This window comes from Diabrotica undecimpunctata, chromosome 8, assembly GCF_040954645.1.
Source record: "Diabrotica undecimpunctata isolate CICGRU chromosome 8, icDiaUnde3, whole genome shotgun sequence".
Classification (NCBI taxonomy): Eukaryota; Metazoa; Arthropoda; class Insecta; order Coleoptera; family Chrysomelidae; genus Diabrotica; species Diabrotica undecimpunctata.
The window spans coordinates 62,562,836-62,584,046 of record NC_092810.1 but is presented as its reverse complement, the minus strand read 5'-3'; the positions used below and the strand labels follow the sequence as shown (position 1 = coordinate 62,584,046).

Below are 21,211 nucleotides of genomic sequence, written 5' to 3'. Positions count from 1 at the left end.
CATAAACAAAACAGACTCTAAACTAAACCGCATACTTGCACGTGTACGAGACGAATGACTATGACTAATCTTTTTAGCGACCGCGCAGAAAGACTTACAACGTTTTTGCAGTGTTTCACATGGACTTTCAGCGTTTTTGTCGTGGATGAGATTATTTAGTTTGTGAATAACTCTTAGACTTACAGTTATACTGCCAAGCAGCACAGGCAATTCGAATCTACTTTTTACAAGTAGTTTTTTGGTACAATATTCCCTTTTACCATAAAAATTGACTTTCATCGTTTATGCCGTGTAGACTTCATAATATATCAGAAACCGAAACAGTTCAAAGGTTTTTTTTTAATGTAGTCGATCTCTCCCGGAATTACATAATTATAAAATATTTAGTGTGTAGTGTGTAAGTTATATATAATATTATTTATATTAAAGTTAAGGCAAATATCGATTTAACATTAAAAACTGAGTTATAATCTCAATGCAAAAATACAAAAAAAAATAATGTTCAACATTTTTTTCTTTGCTTATATTTATTATATTTTTATGGGAAATTAGTAAAATGCATTGTTATCCTCAAACAATAGTTCCCACCTTCAGTTTAAGGTTTTATTCGCAAGTTTCTTGTATCCGTCTCTTTTCATTTCTTCGCCTACTTACTTTGGGATGTATCTTGCCGACGTCTTCCACTATCATCATCATTATTCGAGAAACCACTTTCTCTTTCTATCGGGAGCACAAGGTCGTTTAATTCAGCAAGAACATCAGGCAGCGACCGACTTTAGTATTACGCGAGGAAGTCACGGATAACGAAAATCTTCGTGTACCAGTGAACCAATAACCTTAAATGGTGGAAAACTGTGCGTTTTATTAACTGTTTTAAAATGTTAAGCGGTGTTTTCATTTATACGACGTTACTCTTAGGATCCATCACCGCAACAGGTCCATCTCTAAGAAGTACTTCATCTGCAAATCTTTTAGGTTATTATTTTTATTTTTATTTTATTTAATAAATTATTGATATTTTAAACAATTACAAGAAATGTATATATAAGGAAAGGAAAAGGGTGGTAGTTTTTATATTTAAAAACCTACAAAACACGGATGTAACTGACGATAATTTGTTTTTCTCTTTCATTATGACCGCAATTTCATAAAAGTTGTCATGGAATGTCACAAACTGTATTTGCTATTAAAAATATCATTTGTGTAATAAAACTTTTATCAAACACCTAAAAAAAAACTTATTTAGATGACATACTAACATAAGTGCTTTTCGGTTCTAGACAAAAATCAGTTGGTTATAGTTAGTCGGACTTTTGGTTTTTGCGGAAATATTTTCGGAAAGTTATTTATAATTACAATTTAAAAATATGGGTAAAACTTAACAGGCTTTATCTCGAAAACAAATCAAAGCATTTTAATTTTTTTTATATCAAATGAAGCGTTTTCGTCTAAAATTTCTTTCTGTTAATTTAAAATTTTATTGAATAAAAACTTAAAAACTCTATTAATAAAGATTTTCTACTTGTTTATAAGTAAAAATATTGACAATTCATTAACTGAATTTAATATTTAAAAGTGGATTTTCAAGATTGTTCACTTTACACGTAAAAATCGATGTAACTCGAAGACAAAAACCTGAATAATACATTACCAAATCCCAAAGAAGCTTTAATTTTGTTATAAATAAATTTATTTATAACAAAATAAAACTACAAATTTTGGCTTATCTTGTAGACTGTTTGTAAAAAAAAGCATTAAACTTGCACATTTTAACACCGTAAATACAAATATTCTCAATTGAAAGCTGTATAATAATTATTTAAACAATCTTTATTTAAACAAATTAAAATTTTTATATTTTTTTATGATAAGTACACTAATCAAAATGAAAAGAAATTTTCATATAAGTTATTAAAGATTGTTTATAATCAAAAATATTGACAATTCATTAACTGAATTTAATCTTTAAAAGTGCATTTTTAAGATTGTTCACCCTACACGTAAAAATCACCGATTTATAAAGGGTGGTCTTTTAGTAATTGTACAAAAAAGTAGATTCTACACTTTGAAATATTACGATTTATGCCAACTTGCTTTAATAAAATGTTGGTATTAAAAATGATACAGGGTGTTAAAGTGAAAATTAAAATTTTTATTTTTCGCTATAATATCGCGAATTATGTACCGCTATATAATCGGTTTCATGTTCGTAAACATTTATGTATAAAAGTTTACATCTGGGTGTTTTTGAGTATAAGAAATTATAATTTGATGCACTTTAATGTAGCTGAGAGGGCGCCACATATGCCATTTATCTTGCATATTTATATGCGTTTAACTTTTTTGCATTTCTATTTAGCGTTTTTTTAATATCTAAGATACAATATTTTAACAAAAAAAAGCTATACTTGTTAATAACTTTAAAAATCAACAGTTTTTGAGATAATTGCATTTTACAAATCAGCTGCATAATTATGATTTAACTCAATTACTCCAGGCAACGAACGAAAAATGGACAAAAACATTAATACTTCTGAATTTTAGTATGAAATACTTTTAACTTACATTAAAAGTTAACGAAATATTAAAGAAAACAATAGGATACGAATACAAATTTGACAAAATAATAGGATAATAGGATTTTACATAAACCATTTTACGTTTTATATTAAATTAAAGTCATAATCAAAACATTTGATTTACAAACCAAATTAAAAAATGGTTAAGCTAAATAACATTAAACTTTTTGTCAAAGTTAATGTTTGATATGTCCACCATTTTCTTCAATGCATTTATCAATACGTTCCATAAGAGATTGTCTCATTTTAAATAGCATCATTGGTTCAAAAGAAACTGTTGCAGTATTTATTTCTTTCCAAAGTTGGTTGCGAATGTTTATGGGATTCTTGTAGACGCGTTATTTAAATGCGCCTTGTACAGCTTGTCAAATTTAAGGTGATACTTGACAAATTTGTCCACTTGCGTAGAAAATTAAGTGAGAACGCATTCGGAAGAAAAGAGATACATAATGCGCTCGGTCTCTTCGCCTCGTTGGTACACTCCATACTACAAATTTACAGAGAGTGACCTTATTTATTAATGGAACTTCTATGATATGTCTATATTGTATGTTATTTTGTTACTTGGTAAAAAATTCTTCTAATAATTATATTTTATTTGACTCATTAATATTGACCATTCAGTCATGTTGAAGCGGCAGGTTTTTCGAATACTTCTATAAATATCTCGTTCTGTAATTTTATAAGAGGAATATTGGCAGAGATGAAAGCTTTACATTTGCGTTACAGTAAACTGTATAAGAATAAAAAAACAGTAGTTAATCTTATACCTGGAACATACCGACGAAACATTTATTACTAAATTTTTATACTAGAGTTGTCGTAATATTTTATATTATAGTCGTATACTTTTATTCTTCGGATCTTCGGCATTTTAGCATTTGAGTAAGTCATAAATATTTTAATATTTTAATATGTTATTTATTTTTTTACAATCGAATAATACCAGCCCCGTTGGGCTGGTATAATAATACCCAATACACTACGGGCTGGTATATTAGGAATAAGTTTTTCATGAATCCATTTTTAATAATTAATATAGTTCATTTCGCTATGATAATCTCCAGACTTCGTACCAGATTTAAATGTCAAACATGCGTTTTTTATGAACCCCATTTGGCCGCCGGCGTGAACAATAATCAGCCTTTGCCCTTTGGATACTGGCTTGTGCAAACCTTCGGTGGTGTTGTCTCCCCAGTATCTGTCATGGGTATGAGAGGAATAAATATAAGTTTCATCCATGTAAATTATGGGCCGATTTTCTTCCCTATATTGTTTAACATTTCTGAGAAACTTCCTCCGGAGCACTTGTATATCGGGTTTTTCCATTAGGATTTTCCTGTTATGCTTTGCTTTCTTCCATCGAAATCCCATATCTCTCATCACTTTTCTCAAAGTTTCATGCGACCCTGTATAAATATTGTCTTCATTAATTTTTTTTTGTTATTTGTCGCAATGTAGGGACTCGTTTTTCCGTGACATAATAATTTATTATTATAAGCCGAAGTAAACCTTTGTCAAAATCGCCCAAGTTGGATGTTGGGGCAGATCTCATTCTTTTGTTTGGCGTCGAAAATGATGTAGAAGCACCTTCTTCTATATTTTTCATTTCACGAGAGATCCGTTTTATAGTGGCTATACGTACTCCCGTTGCTAAGGAAGCACGCTCTTGAACTTTTTTAAAATCTTTAACATGCGGATTTTGCATCGCTTCTCTCTGCATAAAAATAATTACATTTGCTATTACCTCCCTTGTTTGTCCAGACAAGACTTTGCCTTCTAATTTTGAATGAAAATCCATGTTTATAATTTAAAATACTTAACAATAATTATTTAAAAAGTCAAATCTATTGTAATACGATATTTCTTCAACACACAGTAACTTTAAACATAAGTAAAATAAAAAAAACTTTGTCGCAGACTATACAAGTACCTTGCACTTCGAAGGGCCAAGAAATAATGACGAATTGTGTTGTGGTCGCATGCGCATCGTGGGTGAAGCCTACATTCAAATCGGCCAAGTATCACGTTAAATTTGACAAGCAATACACCAAAATCGAGCGGATTAAATTCTGAATTACATACTGGCCAAGGAAAATGACTACCACGACCAATCCACAGCCCTCGTATAATGTGGTGGTGCACCATCTTGCATAAACCACATATTTTGCATTAAATTGAATGGCAAATCAATAAAATCATTTTGTAAATAGTACTCACCATTCAAATTACGAAGTAACTCGCGTGGCCCTAAAAATGATTATTCCTGTTGGTTATATCTTAAATTCATGTTGGAAATGCCTTCTATCGACGAAAGAGCGGTTAAGATTTTGACTGTTTCGGATATCATTTGTAAATTTGCAGCATAAAGGTAAATCTGCTGGTAAAGGGTGAAAATGCTCGCGGTGTACGATTTTTAAATCTGAAGTTTTGCTGAAGATAAACGTCGTGCATTTACTTGAGAATCATCTTCAACGCAAACCATTACCTTATCTTTTTGAACGAACCACTATCGCCTAAATTCCGAAATAGATATTTAAATGCTGGTAATTAGGTTGCTGACTGTTTGGGTATCTTTTTAAATACTCTCTTTTCGCTGAACGTCAGTTAAAGTGTTGCTGACAATAAATAGCAATCATATCCATATTAGACAAATTATTATGCCTCGGCATTTTCGGATTTTTCTTTAATAAACCAAAATAAACTATGTAGATATTACAAAAATCACTTATTAATCGAAACAAGACTTATTATCAGATATAATTAGCGTTTCATAGCATTCGTGCATTTCTATATTTTTAAAATTTAAATAATATTTTTAAAATTTAATAAAGTAATTTTTAATAAATGATACTATAATAAAATAATTCAATAAATTATTATGTTTGCTAGTAGCGCCACCTGCTAATTTAGGTATCAATAAAGAATAAGTTGTTTACTTCTGACGAACCGTCAAAGTCAGACTAAATATTAAATTATTAATAAAATATAAATTTGATATTTGATTATTAATTTGATACTAAATTTAATTGTTATACAAAATAAATAAGATGTTTAAAAATAAAATTTAATTGTAGTTTAAAAGGTATTAATTAACAACTAACGTTAAAAAATATGTGATGACTATAAGCGAATTTATGGAGAGTAGTAAATCGATGTGAAGTCTGTTATTTCATGACGCTGCTCGTGACGCCGCCTCATAACCCTTCTTCAGGGACGCTCAGCTCAGCATTTTACCAAATTTAACCATAGGGAAAAGTATTACAATGCCAGTATAGAAACTTATAGAAGCGATAGAGATACGGCCAAAGTCTGAATACGGACACGGCACCTAGAGAAGATAGAAGCGAGGCTTCTATTTTCTTCTTTAGCAAAATGCATAACAAAGCATTTTGTGATATTACGTTATTATTTTTAAGTCGTTTTTATAAGAATAAAATAATAATTATGCATATCCACAGGTATTCAGCGCTTTACCGCACAAATATCACAACTAAGAATTATTATGCAGGTGATTTATAAAATGCGATTATCTCGAAAACTGTTAAGTTTTAAAGTTATTTACAAGTATAACTTTTTTTTTTGTTAAAATAATTTGTCTTATATTTTTGTTACAAAAATCTCACTAACTTGAAAGACAAAAAAGTTAAGTGCAACTTTATGCCACATATGTGGTATATGTGGCGCCCTCTATCAGTTACATTAAAGTGTGCATTAAAATAAAATTTTTCATACTTCAGAGAACCCAGTTGTAAATTTTTAATTTCCACTTTAACACCCTGTATCTTTCTTAATCGAGAAATCATGGGGGTTACACATAATATTGTTGATGACATCAAAACGACACAACTCAGATGGTACGGACACGTAAGGAGAATGCCGGAGAATAGAATACCAAGACAAATTCTTGAATGGCAATCAAGAGGTAGGCGAAGACCAGGAAGGCCTAGAAGAAGTTGGAGAGAAGGAGTTGATAAAGAAATCAGAGAAAGAGAACTGGAGGACGATCTATGGAACGATAGAATGAGATGGAGATTGGAAATCGGAAGACGTCGAAAAACGTTGTAAACCGACATTATATATATATATATATATATATATATATATATATATATATATATCTTTCTTAATATCAGCATTTTATTAAAGCAAGTTGGCTTAAATCGTAATATTTTAAAGTGTAGAAACTAATGTTTCTTTTTGTATAATTACTTAAAGACCACTCTGTACAATAAAGAATTTTATGCGTCAAAGTATTGAATATTTTCTAACGTTTTGAACCTACTTGGATTATCATTTGAAACATAAACAAGATATGTATTTTCGTTAGGTCATTGTTTTGGAGATTATTTTAAATTCAATTGATATATTTCACAAAAATCTAAGGTCCAGCTCATTACAACCTAATTTAAACCAATTTCGTTTGGGTTATAAACAAAAAATCAGCTTTTAATCATTAATATTTTATTATTAGTCGAGTTAGTATATTAGCAGTTTTTTACTCAACACTTTTCTCACAACAGTAATATGAATTTTGACTTAATTTTCAGTTCTTTGGTCTTTATCTATTCTCTTGTTGTGGGTCTTTGATATTTATATTTAACATCTCTTATGCTTCTTACACGACACAAGTGTTTATTAAATGTTAAATTTCTCTACTATAGGGAAATAAGCAAAAAGAGACCCTGTTCGGGACTGTGACAAATCCAGGTAAAAATATCTGAATTTTTTTTGAAGCGAAGCTTCTATACTGGCGTTTTTTTTTTCTCTAGAATAATATTTTGAGGGGAGCGTCACAGAGCTAGCGTCACGAGAAGGCGGCGTCACGGGTAGCGTCACAGACTAGAGGTTTTTGACATCGATTCAGTACTCTCGATCATTTCGTTTTTGTTCATCATATATTTACTCTAAGCAGGTTTAAATTAAAAACTGTATAAAATATAACTAACAAAATATAGACATTAAATGAGAAGTAAAAAATTAAAAGAATATCTGTCACTTAAAGATTCGATTCGTAACGATTGTCAAAATTTAATAAAAGTCGTAGATGTCATTCGATTAATAACAATATTGAACCATCTGTTTACATTTTTATAATAATTCTCGTATAGATAACTATCAAAAATCTAGAAATAGATTTTTTATATTGAACAAAGATGACAGACTGTGATAAATTTTATCAACATTACATTACATCATTGATGATACAACCTCATTAAGTTTCTCCCTGATGAAGGACATAACCAATGTCCGAAAGCTTGGAATAAAAATTTACAAGACTACACGTTTCATTTTTTATTCCTGCAAACCCAATATTTAATGTTTACTTCCTTACGTTGTCAGCAAATACTTCTGGTTCATTATATATATATATATATATATATATATATATATATATATATATATATATATATATATATATATTTTGATATATATATATATATATATATATATATATATATATATATATATATATATATATATATTGATATATATATATATATATACACTCGCGATCATAAAATCCGGGTCACCTTGAAAATTTCAAGTTTCTGGAATATTTTTGTGCAGTAATAACCATTTTTTTAGGCTAACGTATTTTTTATTTGTCATCAATGTTTGTTTTGAAAGAAAAAAAAAACAGTTTTTTATTGTTTTTATTGAAAAAGCAGAAAGCAAACCAAATTGTTGATAAAACAGGCATACGAAAAAAATGGAAAATACAGAACGTGGTAAAATGTCAGTGAAATTTCAATGACTAATATCGTGTATTGCCTCCACTTGCTCTAATGACCTCTTGCAGACGACGGGGCATACTCTCAATTTTTTTCCGGATTACATGTTGTGGTATGTTATTCCACTCTCTCACCAACAGATCCTTGAGCTCCTGTCCGTTGTTAGGAGGAGATGTTAGGGGTTGAATACATTTTTTCAAATCGTCCCAGATATGTTCGATGGTATTCAGGTCCCGAGACCTAGCCGGCCTGGGTAACCTCGAAATTCCAACCTCGTCCAAGTATTGCATACTGATCGTGGCAACGTGCGTTCGTGCGTTGTTCTGCATAAAAACGACGTTTTCTCCAAGCCTTGCTATGGTATGCATAACATGTTCTTCCAGAATCTCCGTAATGTCCCTTCGGGCAGTTAAGGACCCATTTTCGATGAAGGGTAATTCTGTGCGGAAGTTGGAAGATACACCTTCTCAAGCCATGACCGAGCCTCCACCAAATGGCATTCTTGGAGCAATGCAAGCTTGTAAAAATCGTTCACCGGTTCTCCTCCAAACTCTTACACGTCCATCGGATCCAGTTAGGCAGAAACGGGATTCATCTGAGAATAACTCTTTGCTCCAATCGTTAATTCCTCAATGCGCGTATTGTAGAGCAAAATCTAGTCGTGCAACTCGATGCGCTAGGCGAAGTGGCGGTTCTGTAGCCATTACCCTAAAAGATAGTCCAAAAGAACGAAATCTTCTCCTGACCGTTGCAATGCTAACATTGCGATTTCGTACTTCCTGTAGACGATTTCGATGCATAATCGCAGTTGAGGTCCGGTTTCGTAAAGCCTGAAACACAAGAAAACAGTCATCTCGTACCGTGGTCATTCTTCTTCGTCCAGAGCAAGGTTATCTGGATAGCAAACGCTTCTCCTGAAAGTGTTGAAGCACTCATTGAACCGTAGAAAGGCTTACGCCAACAGTTCTTGCGACTTGCCGTTGAGTTGACCGTCTTTTACAAGCGCAACAATTTGTGCCGTTTTAACAACAGTCAAGGGTATTTTTGGCAAAAAATAAACAATAATAAACACTAATAATGGTACTAATAAACACTAATGGTGGCAATAATAAACGTTTGTTCGTTGCGTTTGAACAGAAAGTCGAAGCACAAATGAGACATTTAAAACAAGCGGCAGTTACAGGTACCATTCATTTTGGGAAGTGTGCGCCTTCCCGCGAAATCGGCACTATTGAAATTATTTGTTGCAAAGGAATCCGCTAAGCCGACAACAATTCCCAGAAACATGCATTAGTTTGTATTTGTGTTAATATTATTTACGATAAAGCTCGTTAAAAATGAAATATCGGTGATTTTCAAGGTGACCCGGATTTTATGATCGCGAGTGTACATATATATATATATATATATATATATATATATATATATATATATATATATATATATATATATATATATATATATATATATATATATATATATATATATATTGTTGTGGATTTATTAAAAGGTTCAATATTTATAACACTTACGGATTTAATTTATTTCTTTATTTATATTAACTTATCTGACAATAATTTATTATATCCGTACGTAACAAATTCGCGAGCGCGGGTCTTGAGAATTAACTGTCCCTTCCAAATAAAGTTCCGTTATTATATACCAGTGCCGTTATCTCGAAAAGTCTAACACCGTCGATGGCGAAACGGTAAAGGCAAACTGGATTTCCCTCGCATCGGTTCTGGAAGGTCGCTCAGGTAAATCGAAGCCTCTCGTAAACTCTACAACATATTAGAATAAAAACATGTTTACAGGTTAAAACTATGACTCATATTTTTACGTAACATTGCCCCCCTCTCAAAAGATGGTTCCTCCTGGAACCTTGTCGGGACTAGAACTGGAACGGTATGCTGGTATCGGCAACTGGACCCTCTTTTACAACTTCCAGTTGTATAAAAATGACAAGGGACGGTTTTCTCTCCGCACCAGTAACTATGCGGATTGCAACAGACTAACACCTGGACTTCGGTGTCTTTAAAGATCTCCTCCACCATATTTCGGATAACCCTCCAATCTAATTGGCGGCACTCCAACTTTGGCATGGCTAACTTTTGCACGTCGGACTCTAGTACGTGCTCTCTCAATTGAAGTAAGGCTTCCCACACATCTCGGTAGGTAGGTTGGTCACGGGCAGTGTCTTTTGTTACCAGGTAGAAAAGGTAACGTGATGCATCTTGGAGTTTCAAGGTTTTACCGGGAGCTGGCACCTGGCAGTGAAGTTCTGCAACTCGACCAAACTTCCTTCGAAAGACGAATACCAACCCTGGTGCGTCTTTGATACTGGCCGGGATGGTAAGGGCCAGCGAGTAGTTATCGGGGAGCGCGAGTAGATCTTGCTTTTCTTCAGTGGTAACACCATGTCTTCCTTTACCGGTACCTCCATAGGCACCCATGAATTCCTCAAACGTGAGGTCAGACACGTCTTGGACTTGGTGTACTTCCACTTCTTCATCTACGTCGTGGTCACCTTCGCAAGACGCCAGCCGGTTATGGTGTACTATCATCGGCTTTCCCCTCGGAATCTTGCTTATTCGGTAGATGACATCGTTGATCTTCTCCATGATGAGGTATGGACCTTCCCAAAACTGCTGCAATTTGGGAGAACAACCTTTTCGCTTCTTGGGATTATACAGCCATACTTTGTCGTTCTTCTTAAAGCAACCCTTTTCGGCTTGTGTATCGTACCGTTTCTTCATTCGGTAGCTAGCGATCTGAAGGTGGGAACGGACTAACTCATGTACATCGTCCATTCTTCTTCGTAATTCGATCACATAATCTTCACCTGCTACATCTTCTCCAGGTCGACATCCAAACTCGAGATCACAAGGTAGTCGCATTTCGCGTCCGAATAGGACTTTGGCTGGTGTCTGGCCTGTTGATTCGTTAACAGCAGATCTGTAGGCCATTGTGAAGAACGGAAGGTATTGGTCCCAGTCTCGCTGATGATCGGACACCATCTTTGTCAAATACTTGCCAACTGTCCTATTCATTCGTCCTACCATACCATCCGATTGCGGATGATACGCGGTAGTTCTTGTTTTCTTCATGCCTAGTCTATCACATATTCCTTGGAATAGATCACTTTCGAAGTTCCTGCCTTGGTCACTATGGATCTCCAAAGGCACTCCAAATCGGCTGATATATTCTTGGATCAACTTATCTGCAACGGTGGCGGCCTTCTGGTCTGGAAGTGCGTAAATCTCGACCCACTTAGTGAAGTAATCCATTACTACCAACATGTACTTGCCCCCATTTTCACTTTCTGGAAATGGCCCTGCAATGTCCAAAGCTATTCTTTCAACGGGCTTCCAACATTATATTGTCTCATAGGAGCTCTCCTTTTCCGGTGAGGCCCGTTACTCGTAGCACAAATAGTACATTTCTTACACCAGTCTTTTACGTCGTCGGAACTGTTCATCCAATAAAACCGTTCCCGAATTCGCTGAAGGGTTTTCCTTACACCAAAATGCCCTCCCGATGGACTGTCGTGTAACTGACGAAGTACTTCGGCTATTCTGCTCTTTGGGATCACCAACTGTCTTCTTTTCTCTGAACCGTCATCATTTTCCAGGACTCGTTTGAGCAAGCCATCTTCGATGATAAATGAGTCCCACTGGGCCCAATACGTCTTAACTACTGAGCATAGGTTTGATATTTCCTGCCAAGGTGGTCGACGGTTTTCCTCTTTCCATTTTCGGATTTTCTGTATAACTGGATCTCTCTCTTGTTCTGCCCTTATCTTAGTAGGCGTCCAGTCGTCGTTGACAATCGTCGTTATTAGCACTGCTGCTTCCTTGGATTCCGTTTTGTTGCAGTGGGAACACTCTGCTGGGCATGGCCTTCTGGAAAGAGAATCAGCGTTTCTGTGGCTAACTCCGGCCCGGTGCTCAATCTTAAAATCGTATTCTTGGAGTCGTTCGATCCACCTGGCTATCTGACCCTCTGGATTCTTAAACTGCATCAACCACTTAAGGGCGGCATGGTCGGTTCGGATTAGAAACTTTCTGCCATAGAGGTATTGATAGAAGTGCTCTACTGATTTAACTACTGCTAGAAGTTCTCTTCTCGTGACGCAATAATTCCGCTCAGGTTTTGAAAGGACTTTACTAAAATATCCGAGGACTCGTTCCTGTCCTCCTTGAATCTGAGACAGCACTCCTCCAATTCCCACATTACTTGCATCCGTATCTAAGATGAACTCTCCTTCTGGCAGTGGATACCCTAAAATTGGTGCTGTTATTAGATGTTTTTTTAAGGTCTCAAAGGCATTTTGGCAGTCTGTATCCCAGCGGTATTCTCTTGCTTCCTCTGTAAGTCGCGTTAATGGCTTAGCGATATCTGCAAAGTTCTTAATAAACCTCCGGTAGTAAGTACATAGTCCAAGAAAACTTCTCACTTGATGTTTGTCAGTTGGTTTTGGCCATTCCTTAATGGAATCGATTTTTCCCTTATCCACGGCCACTCCTTCTTTACTGACTATATGACCCAGATAATTGACTTTACCTTGAAATAGCTGGCACTTCTTGGGGTTTAGCATCAATTGGGCAGCTTTAAGTCGATTAAAAACGTTTTCTAAATTCCTCAAATGATCTTCGAATGTCTCCCCCAAGACGATTATGTCATCTAAATAAACCAGGCATGTTTTCCAAGATAACCCTCTCAACACATTTTCCATAAGCCTCTCAAATGTCGCAGGAGCATTACAAAGTCCAAATGGCATAACGTTGAATTGCCAGAATCCAGATCCTGTGGTGAAGGCTGTCTTTTCTTTATCGACTGGGTCCATTTCTACCTGCCAGTATCCAGACTTCAAATCTAAAGTAGAAAACAATTTACTTCCAGCCAATGTGTCCAATGTGTCATCGATCCGAGGCAGAGGATAACTATCTTTCTTGGTAACGTTGTTCAGCAAACGGTAATCCACACAGAACCTCGTCGTTCCGTCTTTCTTCTTAACCAGGACCACCGGAGAGACCCATGGGCTCGTAGAAGGTTCTATCACCCCGTCTTTCTTCATTTCCTGAACAATCGTTTCAGCTTCCTCTCTTTTCGCCTGTGGTAATCGTCGAGCTGTTTGACGAATTGGCTTAGCATTACCAGTATCAATTTTATGCTTAACAACGGTAGTTCTTCCCGTCTTTCCTCCTTTCGGTACGAAAATATCACGATACTGCCGAAGAAATTCCCTTAATTTCCTTTTCTCCATCTGATTTAGAGACTGTCCTGCAACTGCAACCATTTGGTCGAATTTGTCGTTGGAATTATCAGATGTTGTCGCCTGACGGATTATGGATGTCACAGGTACACAAGTTCCTACTTTTGTCTCTTTCTTTATGGTCACTGGGTAGTCGTTGACATTGATAAGTCTCACAGGAATTTCCTTAGCCAAAGTCACCAATTCCTTTCCAATTATGATTCCACGGCCAACCTCATCGTCGTGGTTCCAAGGCTCCATCATAACAGGTCTCCCTTCGTCTACAATTCCCTGTAGTCGCGCTACTATGATCGTTTCGCTTCTCGCAGGCACGACTGTATCTTCTGTAATGGCTGCTTGCACAGTGTTGTCATTATGTGGATGGAGAAATACCTCCTCGTTGCCAACTTTGATTACCTTATTCTTAAAATCCAATTGGAATCCATGCATATTCATTACGTCCATTCCTAATATAACATCCTCTTCGATGTCAGCAACTATAACAGTATGGACAAACTTTTCTGCCCCAATTCCCAATTGTACCTGGATTTCTCCATGAATGTTGGCATTTTCACCTGTAGCGGTCCGAAGTCGTAACCTCGTTGGTAATAGTTTCTTACGGCTGTTTATAACTGTAGGGCGTATAATGGTTCTGGTCGCTCCGGTATCCACCAACAACGTATGTCTTTTACCATTTATTTCTCCATCTACATATACACTATCTTCACGACATTTCAAAGAAGCTATTAGTATAAGAGGGTCTTTGGAAAAGTTCCGGGTCGAGGCTGCTCCCCTAAAGCCGACTCGTTCTGGTTTTCCTGATGGTGAGTTTCTTGATTTTATGGTCTTCTTTTTCTTGCATGTCATGCTTTTCATCAAATTAAAGAGCTGGTCAAGTTTATCTTCATCTCCTTCCTCTTTTACAGTCCTAACTTTACTGTACCCGCCAGAGGCCTACGTAGCTGACTCGTATTCGAGGGCGGCGGATAAGACATCAACCAGCGTCTTGTGACGAGCTAATCGTAGTGTTCTCTGCATTTCATGATCACGAAGACCATCAATAAACGTTTGAACGGCCAATTTTTCCATCATGTCTTCGGGAGCTGTTGGATAAGCATATCGTACTAATCTGGCAATATCTACCTCATATTCTTGAAGAGCCTCATCTTTCTTCTGTCTACGATTTTTAAGCTGCGACTGATATACATGCTCCAAATGTTCGTGGCCATATCGCATATTTAACCTCTTCTTCAGTTGTTCGAAATCATCGGTCTCCTCTACTGCTATGGTCTGAAGCACATCTAAGGCATCTCCTCGAAGAGCGATAGTCAGGTTTACAGCCTTTTCTTTTTCAGACCATCCATTTGCTCTTGCGGCTGATTCGAACTGTTTCATGTAGTTGTTCCATGATGATTTTCCGTCGAAAGTTGGGACTTTAACATGAATAGAACCTCCACTTCCTTCAATTTTCGGCCGTGTCTCCAACTTAAATTTCGTCTCGTCTTCTTTTATCTCCACTGTAATCGGATTGTTACCTCTCTCTGCTGTCCCTGTTTCTTCCATCTTCCTTTCCATCTCTTTAATCTTTTCTTCGAATGCCAACTTATCGGCAGCAACTTGGTTTTTTAACGAAGATATTCTATCGTCCAGGGCAGACATCTCAGAAGTGACTTTAGAGATTTCTGAAGAGATGTTAGCAGAAACTTTGCTTTCCAGGGAAGAAATCTCGTTAGAAACTTTGTTTTCTAATGATGCGATGTCACCAGAAACTTTGGCTACATCACCAGAAACTTTGGCTACATCAGAAGAAACTTTCGAAATATCGTCAGAAACTTTGTTCTCTAATTTCGAAATCGACGAGATAACAGCATCTTCAAATATATAAGTTTCTGGATCTAGTCCTTCTTCTAGCAAAGCGTTCTTTAGTCGTTGGACTAACTCAGCCTTTTTTCCGGTAGAAGCTAATTCTCTGTCTTCTAGATGTCTTCTTAAAATAGTCACTGTCAGCTCATAAATCGTCGTCATTTTCACAATTTACAAATATTCACTTGTATTATTATTATAAGTCTAATTTATGTTCGATCTCACTCTGACACCATTTGTTGTGGATTTATTAAAAGGTTCAATATTTATAACACTTACGGATTTAATTTATTTCTTTATTTATATTAACTTATCTGACAATAATTTATTATATCCGTACGTAACAAATTCGCGAGCGCGGGTCTTGAGAATTAACTGTCCCTTCCAAATAAAGTTCCGTTATTATATACCAGTGCCGTTATCTCGAAAAGTCTAACACCGTCGATGGCGAAACGGTAAAGGCAAACTGGATTTCCCTCGCATCGGTTCTGGAAGGTCGCTCAGGTAAATCGAAGCCTCTCGTAAACTCTACAACATATTAGAATAAAAACATGTTTACAGGTTAAAACTATGACTCATATTTTTACGTAACAATATATATATATATATATATATATATATATATATATATATATATATATATATATATATACAAGCTATACGCTCCAGAAGAAGCCGAAACTGTTTTCACTTCACTTTAAGTTACTTTTTGTATGTAGGATCGTCCCATTCTGGGTTTAGTTTTACAGTTTCTAGTGTGACTTCGCTGTTTCCACTACTTTTCTCCATTCTTTCCTCTCATTTTTATACTCCTTAAGTCTTCTTCTACTTGTCGCCATCTCAGTTTAGGTATGCCTCTGGTTCTTTTACCTGGTGGTATTCATTCCGTTATCACTCTTAACGGATTGCTCTTCTCTCTTCTCATTATCTATCCATACCATCTAATTCTCTGTGCTTTTATTACTCTTGCTATTGCTACTATGTTCTCTTGACTCATCCATTCTTGTATTACGTGATTCACCCATTGTCTTGCATCCTCTTCGTTTTCCCTCTTTGGTCACAGTATTTTTCTTATAATCTTCGTCTCGAAAACTTTCAGCTGCTCTTCTTCTCTTGCTATTAATGAAAATGTCTCTGCGGCATATATTACTATTGGTCTTATAGTCTTTTTGTAGATTGATTTTCATTTTTATGTTTCGACCTCGGTTATCTCTAAATATTTTTTTATTTTAATAGAACGGTGTATTTCCCGCTTGAATTCTTCTTTTCATATCTTCACTCTGATTTCTTCTGTTGAATAGTACTCCCAAATATTTGAACGTTTTAACCTCTTCGAAACTGTGTGCATCTGTTGTCAGTTCTCTCATTTGTGTCTTATTTTTCTTTCTTACGTTCATGTATTTTGCTTTTTTTTTCATTTATTTCCAGTTCTCTCAGTTTGGTTTCGTTTAATATTTCTTGGAAGTTTTTTTTAATTTCCTTTTATCTGTTGCTACTATGGTTATATCGTCCGCATATCCTATTATTTGTACTGCATTCTTGTTTATAGTTCCTGCCTTTGACAGCTTTTTTATTATCTTGTCTAGAGATAGAATTAATAGTACCATTGAGAGCACATCTCCTTCTTGCTACATTTTTTATTTTTATTATTTCTGTTCTTTCTCTTCCGGTGTCTGTTGTTGCTTGGGAATCTTGCATTGTCATTTCTATCATTCTTATAATTATATTTGGTATAATACTCTCTTGAAAGTCTTGGATAATCTTTCTTCTGTTTAGTTTGTCAAACGCCTGTTTAAAGTCTAGGATAAGTATATTTGTTTCTCCGTCATACTCCTATGTTTTCTCTATTACTTGTTTTAGCGTATGTATAGCGCCTATTATAGGATCTTCCTTTTCTGAAACCTTACTAGTAATATCCTATGCTTTGTTCTGTGTATATTGTTAGTCTGTCTCTAATTATTTAATTATACCAGTCATTACTTTATATGTTGCATTCAGTAAATTATTTGCGCATACCAAATGAAATGAAAATTAGAGTTTAACTATCACAATAATATAGGACAAATACTGTCATGCAATTTTATCTATCCCTACGATATTATAAATATCACAAATATTAAGTTTATAATCAACAATATTGGACAGATAGTACTGTCACGCAATTTAGCTATACCTAGTAGAGGTACAACCTATTTTATGAATAATTTTTGTCTTAGAATATTACAAAAAAGATATATATTAAAAATAGGAAAATATCAAATTCCGGATACTTTCTAGACTTACTAGACTAAACTACATTTTACTATGAAATACTTACCAAAAGTTATCAAATTATATGTACAAATATTTCGTTTTTAAATCCCAAAACGAATTGTCAAGGTTTTTTCTAAAGAAATTTATTGATTATCATAATAGTTCTATTTTATAACATGTATTCATAAGCGGATTTGCTCTGTTAAATCTAAATATTATACTTTTTATATAATATAAACTTGGTCGAGTCAATGAAGCATGTAAATCATTAAAAAAAACCAACTTAGTTCTCAGAGACGGGTACAATTTTTAATATTGGATAATAAGACCCAAACTACTACATTTGGATGTGAGAGGTGACATTCTGAGTCTTGCGGAAAACTTGTGTAATAACTTCAACAATAATAATAATTCAAGTATGTCGGAAATACTAATAAAAAATTAAAATATTTAAAAATTATTAAAATCATCGGTTTATTTTGGAGCAAAGTCGTACTAAAATAAAATAGCGGTAATTAAATTTTCTGTAAGATGTAAAAATGTTTTAATTTGTTACCCTTCCTACATAAAAAAAATAAATACATAAAAAGGAGGGAAGCAAGTCTGCTCTTATTCAATGTTTTTTCAATCACTTAGATTGCACCTAGGACCTTCGTAATTCGCTAACATAATAAAATAGTCTACGAACTTTCACTAAAATCTTTAATAGATTTAATAGATTTCGCATAATTTTGCAATCTAAATTAAAAAAAACTATTGAAATTATTTAAAATCTTCCACAATAAAAGCTAAACAATGTAGAAGGAATTTAGGAATACTTTGCACCATACACAAAAAAGAAGATATCTTTGAATGCTCTAGCCAGAGAGGAATTACGCTTCTAAATGGAGGGTATAAAATATTTTCCACAGTTATATGTTATCGTATGGCACCATATGCAGAACGGATAGTAGGAAAATACCAGACACATACCAATACACAAATACTACGACCACTTGTTATAGAAAACGATGTCATCGAAGTAGTGAACGAATTTGTATACCTGGGAGCGCTTCTTAACACTGAAAATAATACTACCGCAGAGATAAACCGCAGAATTTGCACGGCCAACAGATAGTATTTTGGGCTCAATCTCCTCCTTAAATCCTCAATTATATCGATAAATACAAAAATAAAACTCTACAAAACAATAATACGCCCAGTCCTAACATATGGTTCAGAGACTCTAACAAAAAATAATAAAAACATGTTAGGATGTTTCAACAGAAAAATAGACAAATTTATGGAGCAGTGAATGACAATGGAGTGTGGTGAAGACGATACAACTTCGAACTGTATAGAATATATCAGGAACCTGATATCGTAAAACATATAGATAAGATAAGACGTCTGAGGTGGATAGGCCATGTAATGTAGATGGAACAAAATCACCCAGATAGAAAAACGCTCCTTGACAGACCCATTGGTCAAAGAAGAAGAGGAAGACCTAGAACAAGGTTCCTTAATAACATCGATGAAGACATGAGAAATATGGGAATACGTGCTTGGCGGAGAAAGGCGATGGATAGGGACAACTGGAGAGAAATTTTTGAGGAGGCTAGAGCCCACGTAGGGTTGTAAAGCCAGAATGATGATGATGATCACCATCTCGAAGTTAAAAATTACTTCCCAAATTTTCATCATCTACCTCTAAATCAATTTCATTAAAGTATCAGTATTTTTTTCTTCGAGGTTAATAATATTTGTGCATTTTTGAAAGTTTGTCCGCGGCAGCTAAAGCAGTAATCAGTACACTTCAAACCGTACTTAATGCGTGCACATGATTTTGAACACTCTGCTAAACACTTATACCTAATTTTTTTTCAGTAGACTATCAGGCAAGGGTATATCGGTAGTTTGTATTGGCTCTGAATGTGCTTATAACATTTTCCAACCCCACTCTTTTGGGTATAATTTATCACCAAGCAATTGCTGAACTTTGTAATAAACCCTCAAACGATTCTGAGCGGCTGCAGATTCAGTTCAGTAGGTGGGAGCATGGTTAAACCAAAAAAAATTTTGAATTTTTTTGTAACTTGGATGGTTGTGTACCTCATTTCATTCAAATTCACTCCAAACCCTTTTTTATACAACCATAAAGGACTGATCATTTTAAAAGCAGCGCTTTTTATTTTGTTTTGTGAAGATTTTAGCAAATTGTAGACCTTAGCTTGAGTGATCAAATTTTTGTAGTTTAGTAATATCTTAATTATTTTTTTACCCTGGTTATAGAATGCTATAGTTGTATTACAAAATGAATCACAATCATAAACTGTCTCAGACAAGCTATCTTCCTTTGCTGGGATGGTACAAGATTCTATCTACCTATCTATCTATACAGCCCTTGCTGTCCAATTTCGGACATAGGCCTCCTCTTTCTTCTTCCACGTCTCTCTATTGTAGGCAGTTTGTATCCACTTCGGGCCTGCGTATTTCTGCAAGTCATCTGACCATCTCATTTGTGGCCTTCCACTTTTTCGTTTGTAACTATATGGTCTCCAGTGTATAATCATCTTATTCCATCTGTCGTCTTTCTGTCTTATGGTATGTCCAGAGAACTTCCACTTAAGTTTTGCTATCTGCGTTAATACATCGGTCACTTTTATTTTGTTGCGGATCCGAGTATTTCTTTTCTTGTCTGATAGCCTGATGTTCAGCATTTGCCTTTCTATGGCTCTTTGGGTCTTTGCTATTTTTTCCATGTTTTTCTTTGTAAACGTCCAAGTTTGAAAACCGTAGGTGAGAACAGGAAGTATACATTGGTTAAAGACTTTTTAAATATTGGGGGTATTTTCTATTTTTTAGTATATAGGAAAGTTTTTCGAAGGATATCCAAGCCAACCGTATCCTTCTCTTTATTTCTCCGGTCTGATTTTCTTTATTTAATTTAACTAGTTGTCCCAAATATACATATCTTTTACTTGTTCTATAGTTGTTTGTGCAATTGTAATTATTAATTCTTCTGGTTTGTTGGTCATAATTTTCGTTTTATTATAATTCATTTGTAGACCTATTTTTGTTGATTCGCTATTTAATTCATCCATCATATTTTGTAATTCTTCCCTTTTATCTGTTATTAATAGAATGTCGTCTGCATATCTCAAGTGATTCAAGTATTGGCCATTTATGTTAATACCCCGTTTTTCCCATTGTAATTTCCTCATAACGTCTTCCAAAGCTTGATTGAATAGTTTGGGTGATATAGTGTCACCCTGTCTGACTCCTCGCCGTATCTTAATGGGCTCTGTTTGTTTAACTATTTTGATGGATTTTGTTGCTTGATCATATATATTGGAAATTAAGTCCGTATATCTATAGTCTATTCTTCCATTTCTGATTTATAGGGATTTGTGTAATATTCGTGCGTTATCTGTAAAATTTCTTTTATATTGTTGGTCTCCACTCCTTCTTTGTTCTTTATGCTATTAATTTGTATGTTTCCCAGGTTCTGCTTTAAGCACTTCATGTTTCTATTTTTTTCAATTGTT

The 21,211-nt window shown here is 34.7% G+C and overlaps 1 protein-coding gene across 1 annotated transcript in view; it reads left to right on the top strand.

Annotated features, from left to right (window-relative positions):
• Positions 1-720: 720 nt before the first annotated feature.
• LOC140448428 (C-type lectin 37Db-like) overlaps positions 721-21,211 on the top strand; it is a 127,674-nt gene continuing 107,183 nt past the window's right edge. The window contains exon 1 of the mRNA XM_072541514.1: positions 721-975. Coding sequence (XP_072397615.1) covers positions 879-975 — 97 coding nt within the window. The 5' untranslated portion in view covers positions 721-878. The remainder of the gene's footprint in view (positions 976-21,211) is intronic.